Consider the following 14,834-nt stretch of genomic DNA (forward strand, 5'->3'; position numbering starts at 1 on the left):
TAAAGAAAAATGCCTTTTTTATTATTAATAAATAATTTGATACAAGTACCAAAAGTATTGGCCTCTAGGGCTTACACCAACAAGTAGGAAATCTCTGATAATGTAAACCGAGATTCATGGTCTTTTTAAGATATTGCATGACTCGCTCAATAGCTTGACAATGCTCGTTACTCGGTCAACTAGTAATTCTGCACAAAATCCTATGACATGTGTAATGTCGGGTCTAGTACAATCAATGGCATACCTAAGACTTCCAATGATGCTCGCGTATTTTGTTTGTCTGACACTTTCATTAGTGTTCTTAAACAGTTTCATGCTTGGACCGTATGGTGTGCTCGTATGTCTACAGTCAAAGTAATTATATTTCTTTAAGATCTTTTCCACATAGTGTGGTTGATCCAATAAAATTCCTTGCTCATACATGTGATATTGATACCAAAAATCACACTTGCTTCACCGAGGTCTTTCATATAAAATTTGTTGCCCAATAATGATTTCACATCATTAACAGTCTTAATGTTTAATCCAAATATGAGTAGATCGTCTACATAGAGACATATGATGGCGCAAATGCGATTATTAGATTTTTAATAAACGCATTTGTCACTCGCATTCACTTTGTACCCATTCAATATCATCAAGTTATCAAACTTTCCATGCTATTGCTTTGGAGCTTATTTTAAACCATACATAGACTTATCTAACTTACAGACCTTGTTTTCTCGCCCATGAATTACAAACCCTTCAGGTTGATCCATATAGATTTCTTCTTCTAAGTCATCCTTTAAAAAAGTTGTTTTAACATCCATTTGGTGTACTATTAAATTATAAATAACATCAATTGAAATCAGTACTCTAATGGATGTAATTCTGGTGACTGGAAAAAAGGTATCAAAGAAATATATATTTTCTCTTTGCCTAAAACCTTTGCCTACAAGGCGTACCTTGTATTTATCAATTATTCCATCAAGTTTTAGTTTCCTTTCAAATCCCATTTACAACCGATTAGTTTGCAACCATGAGGCAAGTCTACTAAGTTCCAGGTCCTGTTAGATTCTAGAGAATCCATCTCATCGTTAATAGCTTCTTGCCATAAATATGCATCCAGAGATGACAAGGCTTCTTGAAGATTTGTTGGATCTTCTTCTACTGTATAGGCCGCATAATCAGGCCCAAAGTCTTTAGTAACTTTTACTCGTTTACTTCCTCGAAGTTTTGTTTTTACTTCATCGTTGCTTTCAGTACTTCTTATCACAAGAATATGATTTGATTTAGTGCCCCCACTATTTCTCGATTTGAAAGGAAAATTGTCTTCATAGAATTCAACATCATTTGATTCTATGATCACTTTAGCATTTAGAAAATAACACCTATATGCCTTATTGTTTGTTGCATACCCAATAAATACATATTCATAGGCTCCACTAGCGAGTTTAACTTGCTTCGGATATGAAATTCTCATATAAGCCAGACAATCCCAAATTCTAAAGTAATACAATTTTGGTTATCTTTTCTTAATTATCTCATAAGAATAGATCTTATTTTTAAACTTGGGAACTCTATTCAGGACATAGCAAACAATCAATAAAATTTCCTCCCACGAGTGAGATGCAACACCTGAATTCAACATAATAATAACAACAAATTCAGCAAGAGTTTGATTCTTTCTTTCTGCTTTACCATTCATTTTAGGAGAATATGGTGCAACCGTTTCATGTACAATTCCATGCTGTTTATAAATTTCATTAAATAAATCATATTCAGTTCCCTTATCACTACGAAGACTCTTAATATTCTTACTAAATTAATTTCATTCACAAAAGTCTTAAACATAACAACTTCACAAAAATATCATTCTTAGTGGTTGTGTACACATTTATCCCAATAGACTGACTAAACCTTGTCTTTTTCAGAAAACACAGAAACAAGATTTCTTATAATCTTTGAAGTATATATGACATCCTTCAAGATTAAAGTATTTTTAGAGGTGGACTCTGCTCCACTTCTCCGATACTGACAACTTTAGTGGTGTGGACAACTCCCAACGATACTTTCATTTTCGTATATGTTTTGAATATTGCACGATCATAACAGACATGACAAGAGGAGTCAATGTCTAACCACCAACCATAAGATTCACCAATCATGTTGATTTTAGTTATCAAAGCAAACAATTGTTCATCAGTTAGGTTAACCTATGCATTAGGGGTAACACAAGGTGTATGTGTGATCTTACATTTCTTAATCATATGACCTAGTTTTCCATAATTGAACCAAGAGAAAACATCAGTCTCATTTTTTATGGTGGTGATTGTTGCCTATCAATTGGAGTAATTAGAGCCTTTGAAGGGTTCTCATTCTTAATTCGATTCATAATATTACGGCTCTGATTCTTTAATCATTTGTCAAATGGCTTCAAAATTACACCGAATTTCTTTTTGTTATTTGAAACAACCAAGACTTTTCTTTTGATCTTGTCTCTAAGATTCTTCTTCAACTCGAAGGCGAATAATCAGACTCCCAAATAAAAATTCTTTTGTTTTATGGTGAAGCAGAATTTTTTAAAACTTTCAAACTATGGGGCAATTTGTCAATAATAAAAGCAATTTGAAGTTATTCACCTAAACACATACATTTCCTAATGATCTTATCAGCAATCTTTTGAAGTTCATAACATTGAGCCTTCACACGCCTTTCATTTATACCATCTGATACTTTAGGTAGCGGTCAACGACATACTTCTTTATTTCAGCTTCCTCAGTGTCATACTTCTTTTGCAGAGCTTCCTTTACATATTTAGCAGTCTTGTAGTTGTTGTAATAATCATACATATCATCAGCAAGACCGTTTAGAATGTGATTTTTCAGAGATAATCATTCTCATGCCATACTGTGATTTCTTTCATGAGATATAAATCACTCGTAGCAGATTCATTAGTTTTAGCATTTTCATCTGAATTCACAGAATTCTTACCATTAGCTTGTTCGATTGATCCAGAAGGAGCAATAGGGATACCCTTAGAACATTGGGAACCTTCTTTAAGGTTAGAAAAAAAACATATTTTAGTTTGCCAATGTTTGAAGTGAAGACTCTCACCACACTATTACCAATAATTTCTTTGGTAGCCATGATAGTTTTTGAAACGTCTTAATATTATTGTTTCACGGTTTTAAAAATCAGCCACATAAGAAATTATCGGGTCGAGTTGCAAACTAGGTCGCTCTCTTTAAGATGTTTCGCGACACTACCCAAAATTATGCAAAACAGTCAAACTACCGCGCCGCCTCCGAGATAAAACAACCCAGTTCTATATTGTACGATTACTACTTGCACGATAGATAATCGATCTAGAAATACACCTCCTGATGGTACAAAGACCATTCAAATATGGTATAAATACCACTCAGAGTAATGGCATATCAATCATGCATATTAATTTCTTAAACCAAGAGAAATTCCAATAATAATCCAAAGAGATTTCAATAATACGATTATTTGACCACTCAAAATTATTTCTCAAACAAAGAGAAATTTGAATAATTTTCTAAAAAAAAGAGAATCCAAAAATTATACTTGATCATTTCTCAACTCAAATGAGGAGAAATTAACATAATTCTCTAAAGAGAATTCAAGAAAGTACTCAAAAAATTCAAAGAGTAGAAAGAAAATGGGAGAAGTTGACGTTTATACAATTCAGATATGAAAGTGAGGATGGAGAAACTCAACAAAAGAAACTTTTTGTGTGTTTTGGAATGAAAGATGACATTTCCTTATATAATGAAATGAGTTAGCTAAGATATCTCACTTAAGCAATGTGGGATTAATGAATTTTTTCAACTAATACACAATGTGAGACTTAAGAAGCTTTTTCAAATTTATCTCCCTATATTAAAATATTTACATAATGTTCCAAGAGTTACTAAGTTAAGAAGATTCTATCCAATTGTTTTTTTTTGTAAGATTCAGAGGGAACTAATATCCTAAAACATAATATACAAACAAGTTTCTATCCAATTGTTTTTTTTTAAGATTCAGAGGGTACTAATATCCTAAAACATAATATCGTAACAAAAATCGTAAGATTTATTACTAAAACGAAAAATAATACTATATATTTAAATTTTTTTACATAATTGTTGTGGCTGAACATCTTGTCATCATTTTGAATTTGTATTGATGGTGGTCAGAAAACGGATGGTCGGAACTGGCCAAGATCCCAAATAATCAATGATTTTATAATGTTTCTCACAATTTGACTACAACACAAGATTCTACTCAAGATCGGGATCTTTGGGGGTGAGTAAGAACGCAAAATCATAAGATTTTAAGATCGATATCTTGATCCAAACCCTTCATGGAATGAGGATTTGATGTTTGTTGCAGGAGAACCTTTTGATGAGTCACTGCTTTAGGAAGTTGTGTGATTCATATTGAAGGTGGGCAGGAGGTTAAATTTAGTACTAGAATGAACTTGAAAATCTCTTTGGATGGAGGGTACCATGTTCTTGACGAGGCCACTCACTATTTATTTGTTTTGTTTTATGTCTAGATTAATCAATGGAATGGAGCACTTTCAAGAGCATTATGAAACATAAGTACAAACTCATAGCAAAAGATTTTATTGAAGTTGTAAAGATGCATGTAATATAAACCACAAACAAAAAACAAAAAATAGTCTCCAAGACTGTAAAATAATACACATTTTTGACAAATTAATCTTCTTACATAATAACATTCATCCTCCGTCAACACCATCATTAACTGCTAGTGCTGCTGCTAACATAACATGTATCATCATCATATTCACTACCAACATTTTAATAAGAGTAGCCTTTGACAAACAGTTCCTTCTTTGCTTCCTCAGATTCACCATCACCAATGTACTTTCCAAGTTGAGCAAGTGAGTTGGACTTGGCGCGGAAAAGGAGCGCCTCTTGTGCCGCCTTCACGTTCTCTGGGAGGCCGCCCCATGTCTTCAATGCGGTATTTTGGAGAGCTCTTGCGTATGAGAACGACACGTGCCATGGGTTTGGAGATTTGTTCATGGCATTCAAGTTGAGGGTTGCTTCAACCTCAGATTGTCCACCAGACAAAAACTACATAACAAAGTACAATATACGATTTTGGTCAGCATAATACTCAGTAGCACCGACACTTTTGATTGAAGGCATGTCTGGTGTCTAATACAACATTGATGCATGTTATTACTAGTGACAACATATTGTATCAGTGTCCTGTTCGGTATATGTGTCAGTGCTTCATTGCATATGAACAAAGATAAAAGTTTGGAATACAAAGAATAATGTATTTGGTCAGCGTCACATACCATGATACCAGGGACAGCAGGGGGAATTCTCCTGTGAAGGAGATTGAGGGTATACTCGGCAACTTTTGTAGGAGAGGCTTTGTCCTTAGACTCAGCTCCTGGAGTAACCATGCTAGGCTTGAGGAGAATACCCTCAAATTGTACATTGTTCTCAGCAAGGTAGTAGAAAACTTCAGCCCAAACCTTTTGGGCTACTTCAAAAGTTCTGTCAATACCGTGTTCTCCATCAAGCAAGATCTCTGGCTCCACAATTGGGACCAATCCATTGTCCTAAAAAATGAATAAATTCATGTAGTGATTAAGGTTACTGAAAATTCTAATCAAATACAAATCGTACATAACAAGTAACTGAAGTTGCCAAGACATAACAAGTAATTTGAGTGGTTTTGTCACCTGACTAATTGCAGCATAGCGAGCCAAACCCCAAGCCGCTTCCTTGACAGCAAGAGCAGAAGGACCGTTGGGGATGCTCACGACAGTACGCCTAATATACGATTGAAATTCATATGGTTAATAAAATGAGCATGACAAGTACGTAGGACACCAAATAAATAAGTGCAAGACATTCTGATTTTGCTAGCATACACTCACCATTTGGCGAAACGGGCACCTTGCTGGTAGTATGCAGCCGAACGAGAGGCAAGACCGTCTAGACCTTGGCACCATGATTCATTGTTGGAACCAGCTAGGGGCACTAGACCCTATTGTTTGCACATAAACCATATGTTAAACATCATGTCTGCTTATTGTTTTCATCAATTATGCAGTACAGCCTTACCTTGTCAACTTTAATACCGGGAATAATGTTTTGCTCGACAAGCACATCGACGATCTTCCTTCCGTCAACTGTGGATTGGTAGAGAGTCTCCTCAAAGAGAATGGCACCAGAGATGTACTCTCCAAGTGTTGGAACTGTCACCAGAAGTGTACGCCATGCTTGACGGTTAGCCTCGGTGTTCTCTAGCCCAATTGAATCCAACCGCTTTCCACATGTAGCATTGGACTCATCCATGGCCAAAATACCACGCCCTGGTGAAGCAATTGTTTTCTACAACCACACACAAGCAGAAAAAAAAAACAAGACATAAGAAATTATTACAAGAAAGTGTTCTTACAAGAAAGAGCCACATGTATCAATGGTAACCATACCGCAGTTTTGACGAGCTCGTCGGCATAGGAACCAGCTCGGATGGTAAAACTTGATGAATTAGCAGGGTTGCATCTGGCAACAGACATAGAAGAAGGTTGACGGAGGAGAGTTTTTCCCTTCACCCATTCAGACTTATCAAGAACAAGTGATGATGATTTGAAAATAGATGCTGAAGCAGAAGCCATAGTTTCACAAACTCACTCACTCACTGCAATCTTATCCCCACAACAACAACCTCTTTACCACACAAAACATTCACTACTTTCTCTCTATTTATAACTGTCAAGTGATGTCTCATTTGAGGCTAGTGTGAGATAACCTATCTTCATTTGACATGTGGATGATAATTCATGCTTGTTTGGCATTCTGCAATATGCATCACAGTTACGTGGTTGAAATCATTGGTTCCATTCTCACCTTGTAAAAATATTATTTTTCTACTTGTGTTACTATATTAGTGACAAATAGCATATTAATAATATGCATTAATAAAAAAGTTACCTATTATAGTTGTTTTGTTTGTAGGGAATAGTAGTGTGAGGTTATAACTTGCTTAGTTGATTAACTGATTTGTCTTTTTCTCAATGATTTAATGGTCCTGATTTAATACCAGGATTGTGTTACTTGGTAGTGCAAGACAGTAATCAATAACTTGTAGGTTGATACCAGAAGAGCATAATGATATGAATTTATCATGAAAGTAAAGTTGGAGGAGGCTAAAAGGAATGGTGAATCTATTTGTGCTGATTTGCTTCCAAAATTCTTAGTTGATTGGCGATGTGAATCAAACTAACCTTACTATGATTCCTAAATGTGGGAATCCTTCAAAACTCTCTCAAATTACACTTATTACTCTCCACAATGGAAAAATACTAGAGTGACAATCCAAATTATAATTCATTTAGAATATATATATATATATATATATATATATATATATATATATATATATATATATATATATATATATATATATATATATATATATATATATATATATATATATATATATATATATATATATATATATATATATATATATATATATATAAAAGATCAACTTACTTTAAGTTTTTTTTAACTTACTATAAATCATATCATTTGAATTGAATCTAATATAATAGTTAATCAAGGTAAAAAAAACTAATTTAACCAATAAATTATATATATAGTAAGGATAAGCTTACTCCAAAAATAAATTTGTTTAACTTACTCTAAATCATAGCATTTTAATTGAATCTAATTTAATTGTTAAATTAATTTTTTTACTTAATTAATCATTAGATTAGACTCAATTCAAAGAATATAATTTAAAATAAATTAAAAAATTTACTCTTGAAATAAGTTAATCTCCACTTTATATATAACCTGTCGACCGTTCTTACTGGCACCTCTATATTTAGAGCAGTTTTATCATAATATCCTTCATTAATACTGGAATTTTCAAAATATAACAATTGTACCGTAAATTTTGAATATTTATCCGAAATTTTCGAAAATTATATTTTTTTAACCATAACAAAGGTAAATGTACCGACAATTTGGAATTCTCATGGAACTTCTGAAATTTTCGGTGAAGATATGTGCTCTCTTATCGGATATTGTGAAATTTCTGGTATTTATCACAAAATTCCGAAAATTGTGAAATTTATGGTATAAAGTGAGTGAAAATTGTTTATTTTTTCCTGCAATTGTTTTTCTAGAATAAATTATTCGATGAAAAAACTAACTGATAATATATATAATAAAAAATATGTTACATACAAAAACACAAAGCAAATTAGGATGACTTCCTAACTTCCTATTCCCAGTGTCTAATGTGTCTCGCATATGTTAGTTCACATGCTTCTGCATCTTCAGTACAATTATGTCTCCAATGGTCAGTGACGGGAGACAACGAACAATCAAGTTTCAAGTACATGAACACAATGATTGTTGTTGACAAAACTAACAACAATAATTTTATGTTCGCTCATATACATAGGTGGAGCTAAGGCAAGAGGGAAAATATGATGTTAAGTCTCTTTGACAAAGTCTCTTTGACAGAGAGGTAAATACGATATTGTATCTACAAGCAATAAAACAATTCATATCAGGAATCATCATCCATTTATCAATACCCCGCGCACCCAAATGTTCTACTTGTAACACATTCCTAACTATAGAGACTGTGTCATAGAACAAATTGGAAAACAATCGAGGGTTTTGATGAACTTGAGTATCTAACTACGTCTGAATCAAATGGCATGACTCTTCGTCCCATCCAAGTAAAGCTGCAATAGCCCGATAACCACAATTTTCATCGTCACCCACATCAACATCGTCATTAATTGATGGATGTAAGAAATCATAAACTGAGACAAGCAAACATCTCTCGAAGATGCGGTGGACAGACGGTTGACTTCTAGCCGACATACTTGACGGTTGACTTCTAGTTGGTTTTGTGCATGATATATTTATAGTATGACTCCCTTGTGAGCCCTCGCCATACTCTCACTGTTAAGGATCTCGATGCACATCACTCTCTTGACCCTTTCTTCTCTTCTTAACTCCCCCATTTGGCTTGTACTTCACCGTCGGTGGACGCATATAAGTTGTGGATGGATGTGTTAGTTCTCGAACCTTTTTCTTCAACATCCTCTGGCCTACAATATCCAAAGTACTAAAATATGTCTTCAACTCTTTACATGTGTAAAATATTATTGAAAATTATATTTTTTTAACCGTAACAAAGGTAAATGTACTGGCAATTTGGAATTCTCGGTATATACATATTGGAACTTCTGAAATTTTTGGTGAAAATATGTGCTCTCTTATCGGATATTGTGAAATTTCTGGTATTTACCACAAAATTCCGAAAATTGTGAAATTTACGGTATATAGTGAGTGAAAATTATTTATTTTTTCCTGCAATTGTTTTTCTAGAATAAATTATTCGATATAAAAACTAACCGATAATATATATATACTAAAAAATATGTTACATGAAAAAACACAAAGCAAATTAGGATGACTTCCTAACTTCCTATTCCCAGTGTCTAATGTGTCTCGCATATGTTAATTCACATGCTTCTGCATCTTCAATACAATTATGTCTCCAACGGTCAGTGACGAGAGACAATGGACAACCAGATTTCAACTACATGAACACAATGATTTTTGTTGACAAAACTAACAATAATGATTTTATGCTCGCTCGAATACATAGGTGGAACTAAGGCAAGAAGGAAAATGTGATGTTAAGTCTCTTTGACAGAGAGGTAAATACGACATTGTATCTACAAGCATCAGAGCAACTCATATTAGGAATCCTCATCCATTTATCAATACCCCACGCACCCAAATGTTCTACTCGTAACACATTCCTAACTATAGAGATTGTGCCATAGAACAAATTGGAAAACAATCGAGGGTTTTGATGAACTTGAGTATCTAACTGCGTATGAATCAAATGCCATGACTCTTCGCCCCATCCAAGTAAAACTGCAATAGCCCGATAACCACAATTTCCATCATCACCCATATCAATATCGCCATTAATTGATGGATGTAAGAAATCATGAAACTGAGACAAGCAAACATCTCTCGAAGATGCGGTGGACGGTTGACTTCTAGCCGACATACTTGACGGTTGACTTCTAGTTGGTTTTGTGCATGACATATTTGTAGTATGACTCCCTTGTGAGCCCTCATCATACTCTCATTGTAAAGGATCACGATGCACATCACTCTCTTGACCCTTTCTTCTCTTTTTAACTCCCCCTTTTAGCTTGTACTTCACCGTCGGTGGACGCATATAAGTTGTGGATGGATGTGTTAGTTCCCTAACCTTTTTCTTCAACATCCCCTGGCCTACAATATCCAAAGTACTGAAATATGTCTTCAACTCTTCACATTCTGCTTCTAAATCCAATTGTGTACCATTTTCTTCATGATTGTCATCATGCTTTTCAATGTGTAATTTCTTACACACAAAAACATGAATTGGTTCTAAAGGAACAAGACTGCCTTGTATTTGAAAACCAACAAGTTGACACACACACGGTAACCCATGTGTTGTTCTATTGAAGTAATCACATGCATTTTGGCTTGCACTAACCAATCTTACCCTTTCTAGTTCTTTTGCAATGTGATGTATACACTGTCTCGAAACAAAACCGTGTAAGTTTGCATAGAATTGAGTGTTATCAAGATGCTCAATATTGACAATACTTTTTTATAACGAGAATCTGATTGAACCTAGTTGCAACTTCAACATGGTGTTCACAACATCCCAAATTCGACATAAATATCCCCGGCTTATAGTCGACATGTTTTTTAATCTCCAATGAGTAGACTCCGCCTTAAAAACCATAAATAGAAATATATGTTAAATCATGTTTAGTAATGTAATAACATCAAAATGATGTTTGCGTACATGCTCATTGTTGTGTTCCCTAAATGAGTGACTTTGTTAGTACAAACAACAACAAACCTTTCTTTATAAGGTGTCAACCATGTTTCACTCACATACTTAACAAATAAAGAAATATCAACACAAATAGTCTCAAAGTGCTTCAAGTGGTCGACAAATTCATTTTCTCTATTAGCATACATGATGTTGTTCCATAGATCCATGACATGTTCTTGTCTTTCTGATTTAACATAATATTTACATTTCATACTAAAGTTTTTTGAAATATGGATCTAACACAACATATGAGTTCAATTTGGGAACACAGTTTATATGGCATTCATCAATGTAAGTTTCCGGTCTGTCACCACAACCTTCGGTAGCAAATTCTCAAAAGAGAACAACTCTTTGAGCTTCTCCAGTGTCTATTTGAAGATATCCTCACTTTCATGTTCCAAATAGGCAAACCCAACCGAAAACGTTAACTTTGTTAACGTAACACCAACAATCTCAAGTAGCGGTAGTCGGTACTTGTATGATCACGATGCACATAATCAAAAATATGATAAATCAAAATATTTCCAAAAGATTTCAAAAATTAACATTTGGCCATTACCTATTTTTCTTGTATGTACAATCGAAAATCAATAACAAATGATACTCAACAACTTCACTGAATCAGAATGTGTCCAAAAGATATTAGCAACAACATTTGAGTCTTCCCTATTTCTAGTCCAACATGTATTTCTCTCTATGAATAAGACTCAACAACATTTGCATTTCCGTCAATGAACCTCTCTTGCTCGCATTGTATGTAACTCTAGCTTTATATACCTGGGTAAAACTGGTAAGGTTTTCTGGATCTTTGTGTTTCAAAGCAGCAACTATGTACCTTGTGTCATACCCCAATTTTGTCTGGGTATTTTAAAACTTTCATACATCTGACTTTATCTTTACGTTGCATTATCTGCATAGCATAACGTGTCTTTCGACACGTTATGACCGTTGCGTATGACATTCTACTCGTGTTGTCATTACGCACAAACTGACTTTGAGCATATTTCGATTTTATTTCAAATTTATTTCTATGTTCATTTCAAAATAAATCATTTCCAATTAAAATTACTTTTTTGATTAATAAGATTAATTAATTAATTTTTGTTAATTAATTAGTTTCGATCAATTAAATCTAATTAACTTTATTATGTTGATGGAATCACTTTTTATCAATTGACCTTGATAATTATTTTTAATCATCCTAACTAATTAATTCAATTAAATTTTAATTAATTAATTAGATTGCTTAATCATCAATTAAGTATCAAGACAACTTAAAATGAATTTTTTTCAATAAGAAAAACCTTGGTTCAACATCAAGTGATTCATTTCAAACCCGATTAGTTCACATCAATTTAATTTCAATCTTTTTCCCGATTAAAACAATGCTAAATTATTTTCTTAACAAACACGAAAGAAGAAGTTTCTAGGAGTCTCGCATTCCTTGAATCTTCGAATGAATGCTCTCGAGGCACACGTCTTGGGTTAGCTTTTCATTCACTCCTTTCATATCTAAAATACTTTAAAACTAGGCTGAAAAGAGGCGCCATTGGAGTCTAGCATTCCGGTGGAACCTTTGAACAATATTTTTAATGTTCATTGTCCATCAAACAAATTCATGAATATATTGAATGAAAAAGGTATCCTTGGAGTCTATCATTCCAGTAATACCCTTAATAATTGGTCCCGAGGCTCATGTCTCATTCTTAACGAATATTCGTTATTTTCCTAAAAATTATACAATACATCAAACTTACTTTCTCGCCCCCATGCAATTGAAAACCTTTCGTAAGAGTACATTTTCCAATCCTTTCTAACATGTACAAACAAGTGCTTAAACCTCCACCGCGAGTAAGCAAGTCATGTTTTACCATTAGAATGCGATCTAGACATGTGTTCACCCTAACAAACTCAACCAATCAAACCTCTCTTTTCTCTCCCCTGTGGGATTGAAACCCTTTTCACAAACGGACATTGTTTAGTCCTTTCTAACGCGTAAACAACAAGCGTTTAAGCCTCCCATGCGCGAGCATACAACTAAATGTTTAAACTGCTAAAATATGATCAAACAGAATCCATTCTACCCCAAAACAAACAAAAGCTAAATCTCCCATCAACAAGCAAACAGCCAATGTTTAACCGTTAGAATGCGACCTAAAAATCCGTCCATTAAAATCAATCAACCGACACTCTTGGCTACCAAGAACTACGTAAATTTGATTTCTCCATCGCATCTGCAGATACATAGGAGCGATATTCACGTCTCGTCAAGCACTATAACAAAAAAAAACCAAAAATACCGTTTGTCTTGCCAAGAACTACGTAGATTTGAGTTCTCCATCACAACTGGAGATACGTAGGAGCAAGACTCGCAATCTTGTCAAATAACCTAATAAAAACATTTTTGCGACCTCTTTTCTTTTACACTTTCAATAATTCGAATAAAACAATTCACATAAGCCAACATTCAATTGCAAGTTCAACTAAAAGGTTCCCGTTGAGTACAATGGACGTGAGAGGTGTTAATACATTCCCCTTGCGTAATCGACTCCCGATCCTAAATATCATTGCGACAACCATTTTCTATTAAATAAAAGAAAAAATAAGTCCTCTAAGTCAAACTCCCAAAGAGGCGACTTAGGCAAAAATTAGGGCAATTCTGGTGGACTAAAAGCTTTAAAAAGCGGTCCAGGCAAAATTTAGGGAACAAAAAAAAAATCAAAAATCAATCAAAAGAGGTAATCAAATACTCAGCAAATAAAAACAAAGAATAACAAGATTCAGTGACCACAATATCAAAATCAAAAGGGCCGCCGACATCCAAAAACAAAATAAGGTGACTACCATTTCAAGCAAATCTTGAATCATCATCTTCACTCTTACACCATCGAAATCTCTTGGAAGATGAATGTGTATGTTGAATTAATTGAGTGTAGAACTAGATATCATCAAGAAGAAAGGGTGGGTTAAAATTAATTTTTTTGCCTCATATCCTTTTGTTCAAAAACCGTGAACCAGATCACGTTACAAACCTTAAAAGACCTAATTGAGGCAGGGCTTATTCTGAAAGCATACTACAACAAGGTTGTGTAAGCTAACTCCTAGATATTTGTTAATCTTCTATTTTGATATCATATTCTCATTGTATCTTTCACACACTAGCTAAATCAGCACTACATTTGGACTAATGGTTCAATCATCACACACTACCATATCATTCCAATAAATGATTTTTCAAAACTTGCATGAATATCGCATTAAAATTACCATTTTTAAATGAACAATTTTAAAAGAAAGTCAGTACTTGGCATCAGAAAAATTCCACAATGAGCAGTCAGAGAGGAACTTGAACATTCGTCGATGCTGACTTGAATCAAGACCACCTCATAACCCTATAGATCAAGGGCATGGCATCCAATGACTATTGTAACACCCTTCTAAAATACCCCAAATATTTAATTAAAATAACAATATATCAATCAGAGTAAATATGCAATTAAGGGTGTCACACAATCATTACACACCATTCACCATAATAACTGTCATGCTCTTTTATTATATCAAAACATAAAGCATTTGCACAATACGCAGCGGATAGAAATCAAATCAATCATGCAAAACATGTAACACATTACATGTAAAATTATTCAACAAGGTAAAACATCCCGTCCCGATGTTACATCTATCAGAGCATGACCCACTAAGGAGACTACACTAGACTCCAAGCACTAGCTTCTACTCAATCACTGCTCGTTACCTGAAAACATAGTTGTAAGGGTGAGTTCCTCAATCGATATAATAAGCATTATAAAATATCATGTAATGCTAAGTAATTTAACACATATCATCACCCTAATCAGATCACACATATTCAGCAACGGCAATATCAACTCATAATCATCATCATC

The 14,834-nt window shown here is 34.0% G+C and overlaps 1 protein-coding gene across 1 annotated transcript; it reads right to left on the reverse strand.

Annotated features, from left to right (window-relative positions):
• Nucleotides 1-4,592: 4,592 nt before the first annotated feature.
• Nucleotides 4,593-6,723, reverse strand: LOC127103537 (fructose-bisphosphate aldolase 1, chloroplastic-like). The gene is made up of 6 exons (NM_001427011.1): nucleotides 6,476-6,723; nucleotides 6,105-6,374; nucleotides 5,918-6,027; nucleotides 5,720-5,810; nucleotides 5,327-5,596; nucleotides 4,593-5,096 (listed from the first exon to the last, which is right to left on the reverse strand). The coding sequence occupies exons 1-6, from the start codon at nucleotides 6,659-6,661 to the stop codon at nucleotides 4,818-4,820; spliced, it is 1,206 nt and encodes a 401-aa protein (NP_001413940.1). The 5' UTR covers nucleotides 6,662-6,723; the 3' UTR covers nucleotides 4,593-4,817.
• Between the last annotated feature and the right edge of the window lie 8,111 nt (nucleotides 6,724-14,834).

The sequence above is a fragment of the Lathyrus oleraceus genome, chromosome 7 (genome assembly GCF_024323335.1).
Source record: "Lathyrus oleraceus cultivar Zhongwan6 chromosome 7, CAAS_Psat_ZW6_1.0, whole genome shotgun sequence".
NCBI lineage: Eukaryota > Viridiplantae > Streptophyta > Magnoliopsida > Fabales > Fabaceae > Lathyrus > Lathyrus oleraceus.

Excerpts from the sequence above, each read along its gene's own strand:
- LOC127103537 (NM_001427011.1), bottom strand. The coding sequence starts at position 6,661 with ATGGCTTCTGCTTCAGCATCTATTTTCAAATCATCATCACTTGTTCTT. Across the intron at positions 5,811-5,917 it reads GGTGCCCGTTTCGCCAAATG|GCGTACTGTCGTGAGCATCC; the intron begins GTGAGTGTATGC and ends ATCGTATATTAG. Across the intron at positions 5,097-5,326 it reads CTGCTGTCCCTGGTATCATG|TTTTTGTCTGGTGGACAATC; the intron begins GTATGTGACGCT and ends TTTGTTATGTAG.